The sequence below is a fragment of the Gambusia affinis genome, linkage group LG14 (genome assembly GCF_019740435.1).
Source record: "Gambusia affinis linkage group LG14, SWU_Gaff_1.0, whole genome shotgun sequence".
NCBI lineage: Eukaryota > Metazoa > Chordata > Actinopteri > Cyprinodontiformes > Poeciliidae > Gambusia > Gambusia affinis.
Window position 1 is genome coordinate 8,283,680 of NC_057881.1, and position 23,494 is coordinate 8,307,173.

The following is a 23,494-nucleotide window of genomic DNA, read 5'->3' on the forward strand; positions in this document are numbered from 1 at the left end:
GCAGGTTTTATTCAGAGGATCCAAGCTGTGCTGGTTGTTGAAAACTTTTTAGAGTTTGTTTCCCTTTATGTCAATGTGAAAACCTTCAGTTATCTGTTGCCAAAAAATTGTAAAGTAGCGCTGCACCGCCCTCTTGTGGACAGTTTGAAAACAGTAGCAGAAAAGCTGTGATTTCTACTTGACTACAATAATATTTTTTATATTGTATGAAGCAAAAGATTAGGTGATAACTTTCAGTGCCACATATGTAAATTAAATACTATGAGGAATTTTAAACCATTTTAAACTGTAAAACTTTAGTTGTCAATAGAGCAGTAAGAGACGGACGTTCTTCATCTTTTTATCCTTATTTCATTATTACATTATGTAAAAACTCCATATTGACTGAAATTGAATAATTTAGGGATTTTATCTTTTCGGTTTGATATTTTTTTTCTTTATAACTTTTTTTCTATAAATTTAGGCCCTTAATGTTAATTCTGAAATACCCGTTTCTTTTGCTTAATACCAGTTCAGTCAAACTTAAATGTATGACCTGAACCTGACCCAAAGTTATTGCTTCTGGTGAGTTTAATAAGCCACTGAGAATGAATCAGGAGAAGGCCTGATATAAAGTTGTGTTAATTTATTATAGTCTAAATAAAGGAAATGGCAGCTTAACCTGTTGAGGACAGAAAAGATGCAGATTTTCATTACTGGAACCCAAGGGCGTAGGTTTGGTCTAAGTTTTGGTGGGATCTTACAACTTACTGACCCCACCCCCCCTCCCCCTCCCGCACCGACCATTTTTGACCAGTGGGGTGGAGTGGGGTTGGGTAGGAGGGGGGCACCACATTGGCTTAACAAGCTGTCTGAGCATCCTATGTGACAAAATATTACATAATTAACAGACCTATTCTACCTCACATTCAGTGCTGACCTTACTAAACACCGGACTTTACAACAAATGCGTTGCGTGATAGATATCTAACTTATGGGTCCACTCACTGTACTTACAGCCGAGGTAGCGAAATAACTTCTAATGTCTGTCGTCCTTTTCTTTTATGGTGGCGACATGGTCTCGGAGACTCATAATAAATGTCAAACTCAGAAGGAGACGCGTTCACTTTCAGCACCACGGACCAAGCTTCCGTTCCGCGTGTGGCCAGCTGGCCGCCGCCTGTTGCAGCCAATCAAAGGACGTAGATCCACGTTCTTTGAGCCAATAGCGGCATGGGTCGTCATAGTTCATAACAGCGAATTTTAAAATGAATGCTACCACTGCGTAGTATATTGAAATATTAAACTAATCAATGTAGATTTTAGTTTATTTATTTTGTTTTTGTTAAAAAATACATATGTTTCTTTTTATTTTTTATCAATATGGCAAAAAATTGGTCGGGACTATTTTATATCCCTTGAATATTGGTCGGGACATGTCACGACCGTCCATACCCAAACCTACGCCCATGCTGGAACCAGTGCAGATCCCAGTGCAGATCCCAGTGCAGCTCCCTGTGTAATAATGTGCAGACAGCTCCAACCTGCTCCGCTAACATCAGTCACACATCCCAGAAGATTTACACCTGACTCACCCTGCAGTTACAACAAACAACAAAATGGAGCTGGAAGATGCTAAACAAAATGTAAAAATGGGAGAAGTTACATAGCTTACTCAAATTATGGTCTAAAAACAAAAGCAGTGAACATTTAATTAAAACAATGTGTTTACATTTATGAGCTCATTTATCAGGTAAATTTGTTCATTGATTTATTTTAGGTGGCCATTTTTGGGAATCTTCCTCTCTGCTCCTTGTTTTCTCATTTTGTGGATAATGTGTGTGATTGCTGTTTTCTGGAGAACCAAACACTGAGAGGAAACTTTGTAACTATTTATAAAATGACAGATGTCAATGACTTTTTTATTATCTGCTCTTAAATTTCTTTAAATCAGGACATGATGTTGATTTTTGAGCTTTTTTGGCCTACTTCATGTTAGCAGACAGGTGCTGTTTAAGTGAATATTTGATGATTTTATGGCTCTTCTTGTAATTATGCTACGAGGTCACACTGTTTCACATGACCTGACAATGTGTTCTACAGTTTAGATATTTGCTTTTGATTTTCTCTCTCCTGCTCTTCCTTTAGTTGCTTTTTCATGGTTTCAATCTCCTCCAGTTGACCTTTGAATTCTTCCTTTGTTTCTCCTTTAAATCTGGACTTCTGGTGGGAGGGAGATCAAACTCCACTTTGCTAGACAGGATTTATTATAGAATAACTTTCCTCGATTAGCAATAAAGTTACTAAAATAGTTTATTAACAATTCAATATCACAAAACTCCTCTGTTCCTTTTATATGTAGTGCAGTTAACAACAGCTAGATTACAAAATAAAAAGTTTAGCAGAGTTTATTCTCTTGATTGAGCTTCATTGTCATTTCTTATTCAGGAAAAGAAAACAACATCAACTGAATTGAAACTATACTCATAAAAATAAAAAATAAAAAATCAGTTCAAATAATGATCAGAATGATTTAATGATTTACATCATTTATCAACACAATGAAAGAAACAGAATCTAGTTTGTTGTTTTCTGTTCTCCATGTTTTAGACTTAAAGGTTTTTGTAAACAAACTTTCAGTAGAGATTTGTTGTTTTTATTTTTCTGCAGTCGTTGTCATGTTTGTAAGAGCCACAAGTGTCCAACTTTCCCTACTTAATTATTATAAAAAAAGCATTTTATTTAAAAAAATGTTTAAAAAAATTAACCATGAATTCTCCAGTTTTAGCCAAATAATAGAGAGGATTATTTTGCTCAGATTCTTCTCTGGCCTGAGATTCATACTGGGATTGCAGCTTGAATTTCTCTCTTCTGCTTTTCCTTCAGGGCTGCAAACTCTCTTCGTTTCTCCACCTCACTCCCCTCTCTCTCCTTTTTTCTCTCCTCTTCATCTCTTTTCTCTCTCTCTTCTCCCTCTTTCTCTCAGCCTGGAATTGTTCAAACATTCTCTGAATCTCTTCATCATACTTTTCTTTTATTTTTCTCTCCAGTTCTTCTTTCTCTTTACGTATTTCTTCTTCTTTCTCCTTCAGGATTCGTTGTTTCTCCTCTTCGATTTTCCTCTCAGCCTCTTGGAACATCTCACTGGTGTAGTGACTTCCTCCATTCCTGTCAACAATGGTTCTGATCTTCTTCAGCAGCTCAGTGACCTGAGGTTTCTTATCTTTCAGCTTGTTGTTGAAGACATGATACTGGCCGTTACATCTGGACACCAGATCCTGTAGTTCTGGGCTTTCAGACAAATAATCATCAATGGTGGTATCAACAAGATCGTCTCCACGAGTAAACAGAACCATGCTGTATCTGTCTGCTGCCTTTCCAAAGATTTCTTGAACCTTTTCCACTGATTTTATTTCCTCTTCTGTGAATCTGCCGACTGGAACGACCACCAGGAAGATGTGGGGTCCAGGAGAAACGTAACAGATGCACTGACTCAGGTCTTTGGTTGTTTTATCTTTTCCAAACCTGGTGTTGAACAAACCTGGAGTATCAATGACAACAACCTGCTGTCCATCCACATCACTGGAGCTTTTGGAGCAGTTTACAGTCAGGGATTTGGCGCTGCATTTGGATTCAAAGCTCTCTTGACCCAGAATGGTGTTTCCAGTAGCACTCTTCCCAGTCCCAGTCTTCCCCACCATCACAATCCTCAGCTCATCGTTGTTTGTAATGTTTGTTCCTGCGAAGAAGAAAGTTTGAATGTGAATTAGAATCATCATGTTGTGCTCAGAGCTTCAGCCTCTGGGCTAAATTTATCTGGAAGAAAAGAAATGATCCATCTGAGACCTTGGGAAGCATTGAGGGAATCAATGACATGGAGACAATCATACAGCTGAAACCAAACATTTCAAAATACTCATATACTTAAGCACAGCTCAGTTCTTAACAAACTCTGTAGCTTTCTGTGTATTTCTAAATCTGCTCCTTAGTTGCATCTTTATTGGCCGTGCAAAACTTTCTGTTACGGCTATTTTATCAGATTTATGGCAGCACAGAGACATGCTACACTCTTACAGCAATTAATATACAAATTCAGATAAAGCTGCTCTATATTTGATTAGAATGATTAAATTGAGATACAGTCCTGCAATTATTTAATATATTTAGTTACAGTTTAAAATGAAAAATGTAAAATAATATCAAAATACAGTAAGTGGTCATTTAAATATCTCACAAGTCTATCCAAGAAATTAAAGTCCAGGATTATATTGAAACATGAGGTAGAATAAGAAGAAAGAGAGATAAATGTTTTTGTTGGTGGATAATTTCCACATCAGCATAAACTCAACATAAAGTCATCCTGACTTACCAGAGCTGTAGGTTTTGTTTGGGCTGAACTTGTCGCTGGCCATCATCAGTCAGAGAGCAGTGCAGACGCTCTGGCTGCAGTGAAGTACTGAGTGCAGTGTGGATCCTGCACAGGCCTTTTATACAGATCCACAGTCAAACTGAAACTGGAGCTGTGATTGGCTCTTTCTGTCTCAGGAGCTTAGAAATCCTTTTCATGCTTCACCTGGTCAACATGAAGCTCGGTTAGAGCTCATGTGTCAAACTCATGGACCAGGGAACAAATCTGGCCCGCTGAAGGTTTTTATGTGACTCCAAATTACATCAATTAGTCCTTTCAGTTCTTCACAAATCCACAAAATTCACACAAAATCTACAAATTTCCAAATAATTTCTGGTTTTACTGATTTTTCTTTTCTCTAAATTGTCCAAATTCACTGAATTGAAGTGACTGATGCCTCAACTTTACTTGATCTGAATTTATAATCTGTGACCAATACAGAGATTAATAAAAAGTCATGTTTAACATCATGCACTAGAGAAAATGTTGCACAAATTCCTTACAAATATTTCTAAATTAACACCATAAAATCTGTGATTTTGATTGCAGAAAAACCAGAAAAACAATAAAATCCTGGATGAACTGATCAGGGTGAAAAGATGTTCAATAATTTTGAATTTTAAGAGAAACTTATTGAATGGTGAAACAGCTACATTTAGATATTTATTTGGACCAAAATGAAAATGAGTTTCACAACCCTGAGCTTGAGCATTTTTTAAAAGCCGTTTTGAACTGCAAAGTCATTGTAGTATTTAAAAACAGGTTATATCTTCATGTATCAGCGACAGACAGTGATCAGTGATCCCAGCAAAGAGCTTCAAGGTTCAGTTCACATGTAGTGTAAAGTTTTATAATGTGCTCCTCACTCCTCTTGGGCTTTAGATTGTGTCTGCATGATCCCATCATGAAGACATGATGAGATCGTGTGTCTGCATGATGTAGTCATGAGATCAAGCTGCTTTCCTGTAGACTTCTACAGTAACACATAACAGCAGCATGTCTGTGATCCTGATACCATCTAAGTGTTACTCCCCCAACCCAGAACTGAGACTGCCTTTTCAGCCTCACATAACAACCTCCTTTCCTTAACAATGGACAAATAGGAAGACCATCTACGTTGGGTTCCACAGAATCCCTGGTGCAAAACGATCAGGGATTCACACCTATTGTCCAATCAAGCCTCTCTTCTCTCTGTTGGGAAACACCCAGAGACAGAGACTCCTTTGACTCTGTGTTTCTGTTCTGACCTTGCAAGGTTTTAATAAATTTCTTATTTCTTCTTATCCAGATTCTTGTTAATGTAATTTTTTCCATGACAAATTGGCGTTGTTGGCAGGATTCCAACAACGCCAATTGTTGAGATTGCTGGTGGATAATTTCCACATACGCATAAACTCGATGCTGATGTAGAAATCACATCAGCATTGTGATTTCCACAATCCGCCGGGAACTGGTGGACCAGTGCGTGAGCTCGCCTGGAATCGTCCAGCCTCCAGCCTCACATTGCCTAGAGAGGAGGGAGGACTGGTTGGTCCGGTTCACAGTCATCAATACCAGAATCACAAACAGTAATCATGAAATAAATCTGGTGAGAAGAATTATTATTATTTCATGTTTTTCAAAATAATTGATTGTCTCATGAATTAGTGAAAATGGAAAGAGCAAGGACTTGGAAACCAGAATGAGTTAAAGTCCCAGTTTAAGATAAATAAGACACCAGAGTTATGACCTATAAGGCTGAGGGTCCCAGACGTTGGTGGGAAGAAAGACAAAGTCTTTGTTAAAGATGCATTAGACAAGATCTCTGTGTATAAAAATAAGATGGTGGTCTATAAAGAGTATGATGTAAAAATATGATTCAAAACCTAATAGAAATAAATAATGATGCAGCATTTTCCCATCATGCAACAGTATTTATTGATAAGACAAAAGTCACTTTACACTCAGCTCATCACAGGATTACATAACAAATCTCTTCAAACATAAATCAGTGAACAAAACCCACTTCTAATCAAGTTTAAGCAGTAATCACAAAGAAATGTACTAAATTAAACAAGGACAAGAAATAGGCTTAGAAAAATGGATACAAGAAGAATATTTCTGTGATTGTTTTCTAACATCCAGGTTCTGGCTGAGATTTAATGTCAAGATGTGGTGAAGGAGTTTTAATCTGACTGGAGTTTTACTTCATTCATCAACACAATGAAAGAAACAGAATCTAGTTTGTTTTCTGTTCTCCTTGTTTTATACTTAAGTTTTTGTAAGAGCCACAAGTTTCCAACTTTCACTACTTAATTATTTTTTAAAAAAGCATTTTATTTAAAAATGTTTTTAAAAAAATTAACCATGAGTTCTCCAGTTTTAGCCAAATAATAGAGAGGATTATTTTGCTCAGCTTCTTCTCTGGCCTGAGATTCATGCTGGGACTGCCGCTTCAATTTTGCTTCTTGAATTTCTCTCTTCTGCTTTTCCTTCAGGGCTGCAAACTCCCTCTCTCTCTCTGCCTCTCTCCTTTCCATCTCCCTTCTTCTCTCCTTCTTCTCCCTTTTTTTCTCAGCCTGAATGTGTTCAAATATTCTCTCAATCTCTTCATCATACTTTTCTTTTATTTTTCTCTCCAGTTTTTCTTTCTCTTTACGTATTTCTTCTTCTTTCTCCTTCAGGATTCGTTGTTTCTCCTCTTCGATTTTCCTCTCAGCCTCTTGGAACATCTCATTGGTGTAGTGACTTCCTCCATTCCTGTCAACGATGGTTCTGATCTTCTTCAGCAGCTCAGTGACCTGAGGTTTCTTATCTTTCAGCTTGTTGTTGAAGACATGATACTGGCCGTTACATCTGGACACCAGATCCTGCAGTTCTGGGCTTTCAGACAAATAATCATCGATGGTGGTATCACCAAGGTCGTTGCCACGAGTAAACAGAACCATGCTGTATCTGTCTGCTGCCTTTCCAAAGATTTTTTTAATCATTTCCACTGATTTTATTTCTTCTTCTGTGAATCTGCCGACTGGAACGACCACCAGGAAGATGTGGGGTCCAGGAGAAACGTAACAGATGCACTGACTCAGGTCTTTGGTTGTTTTATCTTTTCCAAACCTGGTGTTGAACAGACCTGGAGTATCAATGACAACAACCTGCTGTCCATCCACATCACTGGAGCTTTTAGAGCAGTTTACAGTCAGGGATTTGGCGCTGCATTTGGATTCAAAGCTCTCTTGACCCAGAATGGTGTTTCCAGTAGCACTCTTCCCAGTCCCAGTCTTCCCCACCATCACGATCCTCAGCTCATCGTTGTTTGTAATGTTTGTTCCTGTGAAGAAGAAAGTTTGAATGTGAATTAGAATCATCATGTTGTGCTCAGAGCTTCAGCCTCTGGGCTAAATTTATCTGGAAGAAAAGAAATGATCCATCTGAGACCTTGGGAAGCATTGAGGGAATCAATGACATGGAGACAATCATACAGCTGAAACCAAACATTTCAAAATAATCATATACTTAAACACAGCTCAGTTCTTAACAGACTCTGCAGCTTTCTGTGTATTTCTAAATCTGCTCCTTAGTTGCATCTTTATTGGCCGTGCAAAACTTTCTGTTACGGCTATTTTATCAGATTTATGGCAGCACAGAGACATGCTACACTCTTACAGCAATTAATATACAAATTCAGATAAAGCTGCTTTATATTTGGTGAGAATGATTAAATAGAGATGAAGTAAAGGTCAACAGGGTGGGGCTGCAGTCCTGCAATTATTTAATATATTTAGTTACAGTTTAAAATAAAAAATATAAAATAATATCAAAATACAATAAGTGGTCATTTAAATATCACACAAGTCTATCCAAGAAATTAAAGTCCAGGATTATATTGAAACATGAGGTAGAATAAGAAGAAAGAGAGATAAATGTTTTTGTTGGTGGATAATTTCCACATCAGCATAAACTCAACATAAAGTCATCCTGACTTACCAGAGCTGTAGGTTTTGTTTGGGCTGAACTTGTCGCTGGCCATCATCAGTCAGAGAGCAGTGCAGACGCTCTGGCTGCAGTGAAGTACTGAGTGCAGTGTGGATCCTGCACAGGCCTTTTATACAGATCCACAGTCAAACTGAAACTGGAGCTGTGATTGGCTCTTTCTGTCTCAGGAGCTCAGAAATCCTTTTCATGCTTCACCTGGTCAACATGAAGCTCGGTTAGAGCTCATATGTCAAACTCATGGACCAGGGAACAAATCTGGCCCGCTGAAGGTTTTTATATGACTCCAAATTACATCAATTAGTCCCTTCAGTTCTTCACAAAATCTACAAAATTCACACAAAATCTACAAATTCCCAAATATTTTCTGGTTTTACTGATTTTTCTTTTCTCTAAATTGTCCAAAAACACAGAATTGAAGAGACTGATGCCTCAACTTTACTTGACCTGAAGTTATAATCTGTGACCAATACAGAGATGAAGAAAAAGTCACGTTTAACATCATGCACTTAGCTTTAGATTGTGTCTGCATGATCCCATCATGAAGACATGATGAGATCGTGTGTCTGCATGATGTAGTCATGAGATCAAGCTGCTCTCCTGCAAACTTCTACAGTAACACATAACAGCAGCATGTCTGTGATCCTGATACCATCTAAGTGTTACTCCCCCAACCCAGAACTGAGACTGCCTTTTCAGCCTCACATAACAACCTCCTTTCCTTAACAATGGACAAATAGGAAGACCATCTATGTTGGGCTCCACAGAATCCCTGATGCAAAACGATCAGGGATTCACACCTATTGTCCAATCAAGCCTCTCTTCTCTCTGTTGGGAAACACCCAGAGACGGAGACAACCTCCATTGCATGAAAAGTGGGATTTTCAGCAGCTATTGACACCTAATGCTGCCGTGCACTTAGAGATTGAGGGCTATTGGCAAAGGATTTTTGCAGAATGGGAAATTGTAGGGAGCTGAGAAGAACTGTCAAACACTGTGTCCATGTTGCCCTTTCAACCCCCCGGGCCCCTTGGGCCAGTTGAGGCTTTCATATTTAAAAGAAGTTCCTGGTAGCCAGGGAAATGCAAATCAACTCCTGAGCACCGGCCTTTCTGTTGTTCCTGTTGTAGTTCACCCATTTTCCCTTCTGTGCACCACCCAGGTCTGTTTATCAGTTCCAGGACCCAACCAAAACCCCTCAGTGTTATTACCTTGAGATTTAATGAGATTTTTTATAGTATAAAACAAGAATTAATGCCGAAAATGGTCTAATGTTACAAGTCATACAAGTGGAACAATTACAGAGGTACAATGACCAAACTTAGCTCAACTTAGGGATGTAACCTAGTCTGCATCGCTAAGTACAATTTTTAGGGTAAATCAGATGATACATTGTCAACTTTGCATGTCTGTCCAGCTCATCCAAGACTGTGTGGTGGGATGCAGACAGAGCCACTGCTGTACACATTTCCAAGAAAAGTGTTTCACACTGAGCTTTACATAAAGCACATCAGTTGTGTCATCAAGTGGCAAAAGCTCCAATCGTTTGCACATGCAAAATATTGGTCATTATAGCTCTATAGGCACATGTTCATGATATACTAAATTGCTGTTTGACTTGTCTGAAATCGCCTCCTAATCTGGACTTTGTGATTAAACATTCTCAGTATTTAATCACAAATACTGGAATAATGACATGACAAGAGGGGCCCTCTGTGTCCAGTCTTCTCATCGAGAAAATTTGATCAATTTCATTGAGAGACGGGTTGACCTGATCCATAATTTGTAGATTTGGAAGATGTGCAAAGAAAGGCTCCAAAAATACAGAGACTGGAGAAAATCAGAGCAAGCAGGGCAGACATGGGCAGGGAGGGAGCAGAGGAAAAAAGCCTCCACCTTCACCGAGAGCAAGAGAGAAAGGCTGAAGTTATTTATCTTATTGAAGCTCTAATTGAGTGGAGATTTTTAGGCTCCACACAATGAAAGATGGGTACAGACATTAGATGATTATTAAAGTTTATATTTTACACTTTAAACTTCATGATTCATTTGTTAGATTTTTTTCAACAACACTGAAACACAAAAGTGAACCAAGTGTTCAAATATATTTTTATTAGAAAATGACATCTAAATACAAATAACATAAAGAGATGATTTTAGCCAAGAAACTCAGGCTGTCTGCCTGGAGGCTTGAACTCACCAACACGTCCACATAAACAGAGCTGGGTAAAAAATTATACTCAAGTAAGAGTAACACTATTTCAACACATTTTTACTCAAATAAAAGTTAAAAGTAGCCACCTAAAAAATTACTAGTAAAAGTAAAATGTACAGAACAAAAAATACTTCAAAAAGTAATTTTCTTTTTTTCTAAAATGTTACTAAAGTAACTGTAACTGGTTATTTTCCATCTCTGCACATAAATCACCCAGCAGGTTTTATTCAGAGGCTCCTCAGATCCAAGCTGTGCTGGTTGTTGAAAACCTTGTAGTTTGTTTCTCAGCTCCGTTCCTCTTCTGTCGATGTGAAAACCTGCGGTTTAAAATGTAAGGAAGCGCTGCACCGCCCTCTAGTGGACAGTTTGAAAACAGGAGCAGAAAAGTGATTCCTGATCAAATACTTTACTACAATAATATTTTTTCACATTATATGAAACAAAACACCGATAACTTTCAGTGCCACATTTGTAAATTCGAGCCAAAATGATTGTTTCTGTGGTGAGTTTAATGAGCCACAGAAAATGAATCAGGAGAAGGGCTGAGATAAAGTTGTGTTCATCTATTTATTATACCGGTAGTCTAAATCACCAAACAAAAGCAGTGTAAATGTAATTAAAATAAAATGTCAGGTTTACATTCATGAGCTCCATTGTCTGGTAAATTTGTTCATGGAGTAATTTTAGGTGGCCTTTTCTGGGAATCTTCCTCTCTGCTGCTATTTTCTCCATTTGTGGATAATGTCTGTGATTGTTTTTAGTCTACATCAGGGATGGGCAATCCTGGTCCTCGAGGGCCGGTCTCCTGCTACTTTTAGATGTTTCTCTACTTGAACACACCTGAGTCAAATAATGAGGTCGTTAGCAGGACTCTGGAGAACCTGACTGCACTTGGGAGGTGATTCAGCTGTTGGATTTAGGTGTGTTGGATCAGGGAGACATGTAAGAGTTGCAGGACATCGGCACTCGAGGACCAGGATTGCCCATCCCTGGTCTACATCATGTTGGACAGATGCTGTTGAGTGAATACTTGATGATTTAATAGGTCTTGTTGTAATTATGCTAAGGCTGAATTCAAAAACTGTGATAGATCAAAATTAATTCATAACATTTCCCCATTTCTCTAGAGTTTTCGCTTTAAATTGTATTTACTCACATTGCCTGACATTAAAACAAGTTTGACAACATGTAAAAAGAAATTAGTATGAGAGTAAAAATATTTTTCATAGCTTTGTATTTCTCAATTTATACCAACTTTAGCTGAAACCCTTACAAAACACTGATGTGTTCTTCAATGAAGACAAAACACTTTTTGTTTAAAATTGAATTTTATATCAGTCCTAGTTTAAGTTTGTATTTATAAGACAACTAAAGTAGTTTATTATCCATTCAATACCACATCATTCCAAAGTCGCTTCTATATGTAAAGCAGATAAATAAAAATAAATAAATCAATTTAGCAGCATCTATTGTTTTTAATCAAGCTTTATTTGTGATTTTATATTCAAAACAGGGTGACAAAATATCTCAACAGAACAGAAACATTCAAAAATACTGCAAATCAGTACAATTATCACAAAGTGAGAATTATTGCAAAAAGTGCAAGAATATTGAAGTGAAAATCATTTTGATTCTAGTATATTTACTGTCATTTTCCATTTATGCTAACCTTTCCAGCAACAATATACATTTTTCAAGACAGTTTCTAAAAGATTAACAAATGACACATGAAATAATATGCAAACACTAACTAACTTGCATTCAAACAACTATATTTTATTGTCCAATAATGACATCCAGGTTCTGGCTGAGTTTTACTTCATTTATCAACACAATGACAGAAACAGAATCTAGTTTGTTTTCTGTTCTCCTTGTTTTATACTTAAGTTTTTGTAAAGAAACTTGCAGTTCAAATTTGTCGTTTTCAGATTCCTGCAAACATTGTCATGTTTGTATGAGCAGCAAGTTTCCAACTTTCATCATTAAAACAAGCTGGTAAAAGATTTAACAAGGCTACATCCAGCATTAAAAAGTTCTTTACCAACCTTAACAACTTGTTTTCCAGCTTTAGCCACATGTTTTCCAGCTTTAGCCAAATAATAGAGAGGATTATTGTCCTCAGCTTCTCCTCTGGCCTCAGATTCATGCTGGGACTGCAGCTTGGATTTTGCCTCTTGAATTTCTTTCTCCTGCTTTTTCTTCAGGGCTTCAAACTGCTTCTCTCTCTCCTTTCTCTCTGCCTCACTCTTTTCCATTTCCCTTCTTCTCTGCTCATACATCTCTTCTTTCTCCCTCCGTCTTTCTTCTTGCATCCTCTCAATTTCCCTCCTCCTCTCCTCATCTATTCTTTCCTTCTCCCTCCTCCTCTCCTCATTCATTTCTTCTCTCTCCCTCCTTTTCTCCTCCTTCATTTCCTCCTTCTCCCTCCTCCTCTCCTCATTAATTTCTTCTCTCTCCCTCTTCTTCTCCTCCTCTCTCTCCTTCTTCTCTCTCTCTCTGTCAGCCTGGATTTGCTTATACATTTTCTCCATCTCTTTCTCATACTTCTCTTTTATTTTTCTCTCCACTTCTTCTTTCTCTTTACGTATTTCTTCTTCTTTCTCCTTCAGGATTCGTTGTTTCTCCTCTTCGAGTTTCCTCTCAGCCTCTTGGAACATCTCACTGGTGTAGTGACTTCCTCCATTCCTGTCAACGATGGTTCTGATCTTCTTCAGCAGCTCAGTGACCTGAGGTTTCTTATCTTTCAGCTTGTTGTTGAAGACATGATACTGGCCGTTACATCTGGACACCAGATCCTGCAGTTCTGGGCTTTCAGACAAATAATCCTCGATGGTGCCTTCAAGGTCGTCTCCACGAGTAAACAGAACCATGCTGTATCTGTCTGCTGCATCTCCAAAGATTTTTTGAATCATTTGCACTGATTGTAATTCTTCTGCTGTGAATCTGCCGATTGGAACGACCACCAGGAAGATGTGGGGTCCAGGAGAAGCATAACAGACGCACTGACCCAGGTCTTTGATTGTTTTATCTCCCTCAAATCGGGTGTCAAACAGACCTGGAGTGTCAATGACAGCAACCTGCTGTCCATCCACATCACTGGAGACTTTGGAGCAGTTTACAGTCAGGGATTTGGGGCTGCATTTGGACTGGAAGCATTCTCGACCCAGAATGGTGTTTCCAGAAGCACTCTTCCCAATCCCAGTCTTCCCCACCATCACGATTCTCAACTCATTGTTGTTTGTAATGTTTGTTCCTGTGAAGAAGAAATTTTGAATCTGAATTAGAATCATCATGTTGTGCTCAGAACTTTGGCTGTGGTCCAATAAAACTGCTGTCATGTTATTGTGGCTTACTGTGAATACTATAATCCAGTATATTTGCTATTTGAATTAAAAGTAGGCTACAAAGTCTACCGAAGTCCAGCCCTGAAGAGAGACGATCCTTCAACTCTTAAATACATTCTCGTTCCAAAACACTGGAATTGTCTGGTCCACTGTTCCTTCTGTTTTCAGGGTGGATTTCCTTAGAACAATGTAAATTAAGATGGAATCATGAAATTCAGTATGTTTACCTTCCAGAACCCTTTTGACTGGTCAAAAATGTATTTTTTTTAAAGATACTGGCCAAAAATGTTTCTTGGAAACAAATGTTTATCAGGCTATGTTCACACTGATGTGACCCTATTCCCATTTTTGTCAAATCAGATCTTTTTATTCATTTGTCGAGGTCGTTCACACTTCCAAATATATGCGACCTGTATGCGATCTACAGCGTGAACTTCAAACGACCTGAAAGTGTTCCGCATGCGCACTAGAGGGCTCAATAACGTCACAAATAGAGAGCGTGCTCAACCGTTAAAAAAAAATAAAAAAAAGTGATCAGTGGAATTAAATGCTAACGGTGTAGCAGTTTATGTCCGACCAAAGCCAGCACTTTAACAACTTAATCCTTATTATAGTCCGCCATAGTTGTTATTGTTTTCCTTCCCGCTTATCAGGACGCAGAATAGTGACGTTTGTCGAGTATCAATGACGTTAAGGGCGACTGAACGCGGCCTGGCCGTTCAGTTCAGATTAAGGACACATTTCACATGATTCCATACCTATCAGATATCCAAGTGGCCTGAGTCGTATTGGAGAAAATAGTGTTAATTAAAAATTGGCTGGTTATACGTGATGCTTTAATAAACAGCATTTAATTTTATAAAACTGTTTTAGCTACACTAGGGTGACCAAACGTCCGTCCTGTCCCGGGCGTCCCGGGATATTTTTAGAAAGTGAGAAACTGTCCCCCCCCCGGTCCACGTGTCGTGGAAACTGTCCCCCCACCCCCCCTGAAAGGTGTCCTGGTTTTCCCAAATGAAAATATGGTCACCCTAAGCTACACGCTGTGATACCATTTGGAAGCAGAATGACACAGAAGAAGGCTGAAAGTGACTTACCATAGCCGAAAGTGCTGTTTGGCCTGAATGTGTGGCTGTCCATGGTCAGTCAGAGAGAGCAGTGTGGACACTCCAGCTGCAGTGAAGTTATGAATAGTTTGGATCCTGTGCAGGATTTTAAACAGTCCTGGAGTCAAAATGAAAGTGAAACTAGAGCTTTGATTGGTTCTGTTTCAAGTTATTTTTAAGGACTGGCTCACGGACCTTACCAGAGGGGCCGCTTTTCATTGGCTGATGCACATTCTACGTGGTCACGTGGGTGGCCGTCTCACAAACACACGCTTTTCGTTAGCTAAGTACCGCATAATAGCAGTTCTGATACAATTTCTACACCTTGAAGCCTGTCTGCTACACGTTAGCTAACGTTAGCTAAACAGATCAATATGCAACGTGTACTGTATCTGACACACACTAAAGATTTTATTTTAGCAGAAAACGCTTTGGACTAAACTGTTACTCGTGTTAGCCACTCTAGCACAAAGTACAGCTGGTCAATCAACCATCGCTGTGTTCAGGGAAGCGCTGATTAATAATCCAGAAATAAATATCATGCCTGGAAACTTGATATCGTAACGGACTGAATGTTATGTTTTTAACGTAATCTTTGCTCGTCTTGCGGGGCGCAGGCGGTTGATACGGTAACAAGTGTGCTTAAACTACAAAGAGAGACAGACTAAAAAGGTACGAATGGTTTTGAGTTGATCACCTGTTCGGGTTATTTTACCTTTGTTTACATTTGCTGTGGCTCATTACAGCCGCTGTAGTTTCTAAACGTTGGACCAATTACCCTGTTTGTTTGTGATTATACGTCATTCATAACAAACATCAAAAAGAACAAATAGATTTCATAAAATCTTAACAAACAAATGGCTTCTTTACCTTAACAGAGCTCTTTGGTTCCTCTTATCAGTCTGTAGCTTCTCATATTGAGGTCATCAAACCAAATTTCAGATCTACCATAACTGACCGACTGACACCTGCTAACCTCAGGTTTGCAACCAGCTTGTGACTGAGAAACCAGTAACCTCCTCCCAGATGATGACATGAACTTGGTATTTCCTCTGTCCATTTTAGTAGCCTATATATTGTGAAAATCCGGTAGAAATAATGCACTAATGGAGTCATGTTTACGTAGAAACAATGCGCTACGAGGCTTTGCTTGTGAGACTTGCGGTCACGTGGGTCGGTTGTGGGCGGAGCTTGGTAAGGTCCATTGTGCATAACATTCAACTAAATCATTGTTTCTCAACCCTGGTCCTCAAGGCCAACTGTCTTAGAGGTTTCTGTGCTTTAATGTGCCTGATTTAACTGATTGCAGTTCAACAAATGCCTGTTAATCAGTCATCAATTGAAATCAGCTGGACTGAAGCAAAGAAATACCTAAAACATGCAGGGCAGCGTGCCTGAGGACCAGGGTTGGGAAACACCGAGTTAAATTATTGTATAGAAGCTGTAATGAACTCTAAGGTAATCTCCATTAAGTAAAAATAAATAGCAGCGTTAATCTTGAGGGTGAGTTCACCTATGTTACTTATTTTCTCCAGATTAAAATGTGCAATAGCCTGATACACACAATAACTTGTTGCATATATCAAGGTGATTTATATAACAATAATACTGATGCTACACTTTAATTTTGTCTCCAAAATCTACAGACGTTCACTCAGGCTGCTCTCCCCCTCCTCTTCCACATTTATAGGAAATAGCAGCACTGAGGAGAAACTGAAAACAAAAGTGAAACTAAAACAAGCTTCATGGATCACTGCATGATTCTGTTAATTATGCTAAATCTTTTGTTTTGGAGTTATGCCAAAGTTTTATCCCTCCACCTGGGACAAAGTCCCTCATTCCTGTTGCTTGCATCACTTTCATTAAAAGAATACCATTAATATATTTGATCCTTTACTTTATGGATAAAACACATGGATTGTGTCTCCTGTGTCTTTGTATGGAGCATTGTTTCTGACAGACACAAAACTCCTCCCTTTACAGAAGTGGTGATAATTAATCAACTGTGTTCAATTAAAAATTAACCCCTGCTTCTCAGCAATAGATACATAATTATTATGGTATATTTTTTTATACATAATTAATTGTTTTTCCCTTCCTCTCCCATACTTATAGGAAATAGCAGCACTGAGGAGAAACTGAAAACAAAAGTGAAACTAAAACAAGCTTCATGGATCACTGCATGATTTAGTTAAATCTTTTGTTTTGGAGTTATGTCTCAGCTTTATCCCTCCACCTGGGACAAACTGCCTCCTTCCTGTTTGTCCCAGGTGGAGGGAGTAATTGCATTACTCTAATTTAAGAAAATTCAGGACTTTTATTAAAGACAAACAACAAATAGCACATTTATCTCATGATTAAAGCATGTGAATTTTGTTTTCACTTTCTTTATATGGAGCATTGTTTATGGTAGACCCAAAACTTCTGCATCTATTAAGGTGGTGATGATAAATTACTCAAATGTGTTTGATTAAAAATCTCCCTCCAGCACTCAGCAAGGTTGGATGAGTATTAAATTGTTGAGTATTTATAAAGGTGTATTTTTTACACTTTGAACTTAATGATTAATAAATTAGCTTTTCAATAACACAAACACATTAGAAAAAAAAGTGCATCATGACAACAGAAGTGTACAAATATATTTTTTAGTAGAAAATTACATATACATGAAAACACAAACATCATAAAGAGGTGATTTTAGCAAAGGAAGCCGACTTTCTGTCTCTTCTTGCCCAGACTCTCCTCCTGCTGCAGCAACTTCATGAGAGGAGGGTGGAGAGCTTTTCCTACTCGTTTTCCTGCCTGCAGAGGGAAATGAAACAATGCAGGGCGTGACTGGTGTAAACTTGGTTTCCATAGATACCTGAATGCATATAAAACGAAAGCTTGTTTTTACAAGGCTTTCTTATCTTTGAGTAAAACGACTTGATATACAGAATGCCAAGAGAAACGTTCTCAAGTCTTTAAAATTTTATTTGAAGAGGTGAGCATAAGACAGATATAAACATGAAGGAGTCTTCATGAATGTTTATAACTGCTGCCATGAAATACCATTGGGTAAATAATGACACTTTTATTGCAGAGTTGCATTAAAAATCAATTAAAAGTGTCAACTTTGTAATAAAAGTGTCATTATTTACAGAATGACACTTCATGACAACAGTCAATCACATTCCTGACAGGTGTTATATCATATTAATGACATCGTCATGTCAGTCTTACCCCTTCAGATAAAGTGTTACCCTTTCAGATTATAGTCGTGTGAGTTTAAAGCAGAATAAAATCGAGGAACAGGAAGTCAGAGTTGTCACCTCTATCATCTCACAGATGCTCTCTGGGTCCAGGCTGCCTCTCCCCACCTTCCTGCTGCAGGTGATTATTCCTCTGTGTGTGACGGAGATGATGAGGCTGGCCACAGAGCAGGCCTTCTCCAGCAGGGTGGCATCCACCACGTGTCTGTGGCCGATCTGCACACAAAAACCCAGCCGGCCTTAATCATCCATGTCAAATCTAGTTTCTGTCTGAACACGTCAGCTGGGAGCTCACCTTGCATAAAGTCACAATGCAGGGAACGTTTTCCACATCGAGTCTCATGCAGTCGTACGGGTCGTCAGAAAGCTCGATCTCCTTCCCTCCTTCTTCATCGGATGAGATGTGAACTCTGGGAATTCTGTCGGTGAGGAAACCAGAACATGGCTCATTTTTCCAACTTTGTTTTTTTTTTGTTTGTTTGTTTGTAGAGGCAATCAGTTTAGATCAAAGTTAATGGAGAATGGAGAAACTAAACAAACTCACTTAGTGTTGAAGAGAGCAGCTTTGATCGCTACTGAGATGGCGTCGTACAAATTCCCATCACACTGAAGAAGCTGAGGAGGGAAAACAATAATGTTAGAGTTTATCTATTTGGATCAAATGAAAGGCGTTTGGGAAGGATCTGGAGTTGGTGTGTGTGGCCAAGTGTTAACAACTAGATCCACCAGAACCAACATCCACACACACTGTTAAAACTGTCATTATGTTGTCACAATTTAATATGAGACAGAAAATCTGAAAAGATCAATCTCTTCTCCCTGAGTTACTGTTGCTGTCTGAAGAAATTCACCACTACTCCCAGTCAAAAACAACCAGAGTCAGGAGGAGTGTCACTTTGACCGGCGAAGGCTCTGCATTCAGGAAGGAGGCAAAGCAGCACAATGTAGTCGAGGTAGATTTATTTGAAGCTGCAGGTCACAATTACACCGACACCCATTTCCACAGTGAAATAAAGAAACTGGCTTTTATACTTTGGGTAATTCCAACACTCATACCAGGTAAAACAAAACAAGGAATAATTTACACAAAACAATAAATGGCACCAATAAATATTTACATGCATGCAAATTATTAGAACTAAACTGATCTAAGGTCAATCTAAGATTAAATTTAAATTAATATAACTCTTCAGAGAATTACCCCTCTTAATTGAAAATGGTACGCTCCAGGAGCTTTTTAACAGCACCTGGAGAACTTGTCTCCCTTTGCTGCTCCACCCTGATGAGGAGACACACCTGAAAGGTAAGAACTCAAACAATTAACCTCAAATTGAAACAAACTGACATTTTCCCACATTCCCCCTGTCCAGGAAGGATGGCCAGTACCTCTGCCTGAAAGAATGCTTAAATAAATATGAATGTAACTGAAATATAGAACTGAAACAAAAAGCATTTGTTCTGTAAATAAATATAATATCAATAATAATTTATTAGGGATGGAGCCCCTGGTCTCCATCACAAGGAGGCTGCCTATCATGTCTGTGCTAACAGATTATCTGCCTCATACCAAACTGTCACAACATAGTGACAGTTTCATGTTGAAGGTGCTTCCTTCTTAAGCCATTTGACCCCAGGGCCTTGAACTCACCAACACATCCACATAAAGCACCCAGCAGTGCTCTCCAGGACTTATGCAGAGGCTCTTCAGATCCAAGCTGTGCTGGTTGTTGAAGACTTTGTAGAGGGTGTTACTCAGCTCCGTCCCCAGCTCTTCGCCTCCTCTGCCCTCAAACTCTGGGGTTGCATTGGCTGAGCTGATGATTGACAGAGGAAAAAACAACATTGTGGAATGGAGGCATATCAAGATATCCCACTGATGGCTTTTATTTATTTTTTAATAAATATGACAGAGCTGAGGGTGATTCATGTGTTTTTGAAATTCTGCTGTACCTTTTTGCCAAAAATGTAAGATAGCGCAACACCGCCCTCTAGTGGATGGTTTTAAAATAAGGCTTTCAATATTGTATCTTAAATGAACCAGAGAAAATAGGTGATAGCGGTCAGTGCGACATTTTTAATAAATTACTCTGAGCAATTAAATCATCATTTATATATTATATTTATATGATCAAAATTGTTGTTTAATGTTCTTGAAATATGACATAATATGACAAGACCAGCAGTCACGGACTGCAGCTCTGTTAGGAGTTGCAAGCTTTGGATCTCACTATGTGATTTTAAGACCATATTGACATTAAAATAGTCACTTAACGTCTTGAGGACTGGCTGAAGATAAACCAGAATTGTACTATATTTTAAATATAGCAATTACTTAATATTTCTTATTCAATAACGCATTTCTTTCCTGAGTGATGTCAACCCGCCCAAAACGACCATCTTCTTTGATAAGAGTGTGTTACAGTTTTTATTTATGTCGACTTTGAATTCAGGTAAACAATCAAAAAAATATTTTCTGTCATTTTTATTAAGGAAAATAAAATCTATTAAAATCAGAAGTTAAGTTCGGTATAAACACCACACCCACCAGTCAACGAAGAACTCCAAATATCCCTCGTTTGCAATCATCGGTCTCGGTTTTCCGATCTCAGCCTTGATCCCAACCAGAACTGCAGTGTGTCCCTGAGAGGATCAAAGGGAGACAATCAGAGACACATGTGGAACATACTGAACCATAATTAGCATTAAATTAGACTTCATGTAGCAGCTGGATCTGAAAGTGATTAAATGACGATAGAATAAAAATAGTGGACCAGATTTTCTTACAAGCTGACATTTGGTGTAATTCACTCTAATATAATGCGTGTGTTTTATTTGTTGTTTACATACAAAATGAGAAGATGAATCTTATCTTTACCAGAGTTACTTTAGCGGATCCGTCAGTGTTGGACACCACATCTGTTTCTACCTCCATGTGTCTGTAGTCCTCGCAGCCTCTTCCATCCACCCGTAAATCATCCTGATCAGGACCGCAGAAAGATTTTAAAACACGCACCCGCGATGGCGAACAAACTATTTACATCTCAACACAACAGTTCACCTTCAGTTACGGTAGGAGGTGAAATCTTACCCGTATTCCGTGTAGGATGTAAACTTTCTCAGCCTCGCTGACTTGCACTGTTGCCATGTTGTTTTTTTTAACTCTTCTTCGCTGCTCTTTTTTCTTCTTCTATAGTTTTTAAGGGCAGCTTACATCCATCGATATCGCACTACTGCCATCTCTTGGATTTTACCACGCATTACATTTTCTTAAATTCTGACCAATATTTTTCAAAAATGAAATTAATTTCCTTTCATTGCTATTTAACTGAGCAACTACATTTAAAATGTTCAGTTTCTTAATAAAACCTCATTTTATACACAATTATTTTCTTTGTGATACATATTTCCTGAAACTAATAAAGCCATGTTCCATAGTTTATGTTGTATCTTAAGTAGAAGTGCATTCAAAGAACTATGACCAGTTCTTAACCTTTATCCTTCCTTGTGTTTATTCCTCTAATTCTTATAACATCAATTGTATTTTGTATCTTATATTAATCCTACATAAAATGGAATGGTATAAAGATAATCTTTTGCTCTAAATCAAGCTCCTCTGCCTTCCCCCAGTGCTCCCCGTATAACCCTCTAAAGCTAAATACACCACATGGTTAGAAACAACCAAATCAGAGCCAGTAGGAGGGTCCTAACGCTGTCAATCATGCGCTGCTCACACCCTTCCCCATGCTGCAGTGCTACAGCGTCTCCCCAACACTGGATTCTGTCATGAATGCTCAGGCTAATTACCATGGCCACTGATGAAAGCTGATAAACAGCTTTTCAGTAATGTTCAGCGCATACACGAGGTTGATTGACAGCTAAGGCCTTCCTCCTGGCTCTGATTGTTTTCTTTTGACCTGGAGTGATGCATTTGTGCTGATAGCTATAGTAGCTCAGGGAGGAGATGAAGGAGGTGAATTTTTCACACGACATTGTGAGAGTTTTAACCAAAATCAAAAAAACAGATGTTTTATAAAAGTTGCATGCAGTAGCTTTAAAGATGAAAAATGTGTGACCGTCCTTCTCTCTGAACAGTGTCTGGGAGGCTGTGGTTGCTGCTGCTGCTCCACAAAATGATTGCCAACAGAAATTGAAATTGACAGGCTCCATGAATTTGAGGCTTATCACTGCTGCAAAATCATTTTTTGTTTTTTTTATTCCAGCCTGAAACTGGCTCTTGCTTGAGCCTGCACCCCCTCCTCTGATGTTTCTAACAAATATCAGGAGAGGAATCAGCTGCCTCGCGCCTCCTTAATCAAAAACAAATGCAACGTTTTTAATATTTTCACAACCGGTGAGCCCTGGTAAGGTAGAAATGGTGAATATTTTAGACTTTTTTTTTTTAATGAAAGATTTGTCAGGAAAGATTTTTTAACCTAGGTTTTTCCATTGCTGCTTCTTCCACATTCCTCTCTGGAACACCAGGAAAATTCTCCAAGAGATGTAAGCAGAGACTTTTTCTTGTTTCTTTAACCCCTGATGGACAAGTACAAATATTACATGACCTATTTTTTATGCCTTGTGCTAGTAGAAATTGGTTTGTTTGAAAATATGGAAAAAAGGAGCAATGACAGTTGTAAGAAACACAAAAACAATATGGAAATGAAATTAAAGTTTTTGTCTTTGGACCTACAGAGAACCGATCTAAATTCAGCACACAGCTTCAGTTAATAAAACTAAAAACTAGAGATCAGGCCTGAAACCTGGAAGTGGTGATGGACTTGAGCCTTCTGAACCACATAAAGACAGTTACAAAGTCCGTCTTCCATCACCTGAAGAACATTTCAAGGATTAAAGATCTGATGTCCAAGCAAGATCTAGAGAAACTCATTCATGTGTTTATCTTTAGTTGCATTGATTATTGCAACAGCGTCTTCACAGGTCTGCCTTAAACAAATAAATCCTCCAGCTGTAGCCAATCCAAAATGCTGCTGCTGGTGCTCTGACTAAAACCAGGAAGATAGAACACATCATCCCAGTTTAAAAGTCCCTACACTGGCTCCCTGTAGCTCAGAGAGTAGACTTGAAAATACTGTTGTTGGTTTATAAATCACTGAATGGCTTAGTGTCAAATACATCAAGACTACTCTGCATACCCAGAACCAAACATTGAGAAACGGCATTTAATTTCTGCACCACAAATCTGGAACAAATAAAAAAAA

The 23,494-nt window shown here is 38.5% G+C and overlaps 3 protein-coding genes across 3 annotated transcripts; all 3 read right to left on the bottom strand.

Annotated features, from left to right (window-relative positions):
• Nucleotides 1-2,861: 2,861 nt before the first annotated feature.
• On the bottom strand, nt 2,862-4,428 carry LOC122844077 (GTPase IMAP family member 4-like). The gene is made up of 2 exons (XM_044139257.1): nt 4,349-4,428; nt 2,862-3,718 (listed from the first exon to the last, which is right to left on the bottom strand). The coding sequence occupies exons 1-2, from the start codon at nt 4,392-4,394 to the stop codon at nt 2,862-2,864; spliced, it is 903 nt and encodes a 300-aa protein (XP_043995192.1). The 5' UTR covers nt 4,395-4,428.
• A 7,615-nt stretch (nt 4,429-12,043) lies between these two features.
• On the bottom strand, nt 12,044-15,162 carry LOC122843452 (GTPase IMAP family member 4-like). Its single transcript, XM_044138208.1, has 2 exons — nt 15,016-15,162; nt 12,044-13,827 (listed from the first exon to the last, which is right to left on the bottom strand). Exons 1-2 carry the CDS (start codon nt 15,056-15,058, stop codon nt 12,557-12,559), a joined length of 1,314 nt encoding a protein of 437 aa, XP_043994143.1. The 5' UTR covers nt 15,059-15,162; the 3' UTR covers nt 12,044-12,556.
• Nucleotides 15,163-17,653: 2,491 nt separating this feature from the next.
• exosc7 (exosome component 7) lies at nt 17,654-21,468 on the bottom strand. The gene is made up of 8 exons (XM_044137775.1): nt 21,364-21,468; nt 21,151-21,252; nt 20,821-20,915; nt 19,924-20,089; nt 18,820-18,890; nt 18,571-18,694; nt 18,336-18,491; nt 17,654-17,826 (listed from the first exon to the last, which is right to left on the bottom strand). The coding sequence occupies exons 1-8, from the start codon at nt 21,418-21,420 to the stop codon at nt 17,722-17,724; spliced, it is 876 nt and encodes a 291-aa protein (XP_043993710.1). The 5' UTR covers nt 21,421-21,468; the 3' UTR covers nt 17,654-17,721.
• Between the last annotated feature and the right edge of the window lie 2,026 nt (nt 21,469-23,494).

What these genes read in the sequence shown, in the direction of transcription:
- LOC122844077 (XM_044139257.1), bottom strand. Translation starts at nt 4,394, where the DNA reads ATGATGGCCAGCGACAAGTTCAGCCCAAACAAAACCTACAGCTCTG. An exon ending in AAACAAAACCTACAGCTCTG is followed by an intron (nt 3,719 to 4,348) that starts GTAAGTCAGGAT and finishes TCTTCTTCGCAG; the next exon opens with GAACAAACATTACAAACAAC.
- LOC122843452 (XM_044138208.1), bottom strand. Translation starts at nt 15,058, where the DNA reads ATGGACAGCCACACATTCAGGCCAAACAGCACTTTCGGCTATG. An exon ending in AAACAGCACTTTCGGCTATG is followed by an intron (nt 13,828 to 15,015) that starts GTAAGTCACTTT and finishes TCTTCTTCACAG; the next exon opens with GAACAAACATTACAAACAAC.
- exosc7 (XM_044137775.1), bottom strand. Translation starts at nt 21,420, where the DNA reads ATGGCAACAGTGCAAGTCAGCGAGGCTGAGAAAGTTTACATCCTACAC. An exon ending in ACATCCTACACGGAATACGG is followed by an intron (nt 21,253 to 21,363) that starts GTAAGATTTCAC and finishes GGTCCTGATCAG; the next exon opens with GATGATTTACGGGTGGATGG. An exon ending in GCATTGTGACTTTATGCAAG is followed by an intron (nt 18,492 to 18,570) that starts GTGAGCTCCCAG and finishes TTTTGTGTGCAG; the next exon opens with ATCGGCCACAGACACGTGGT.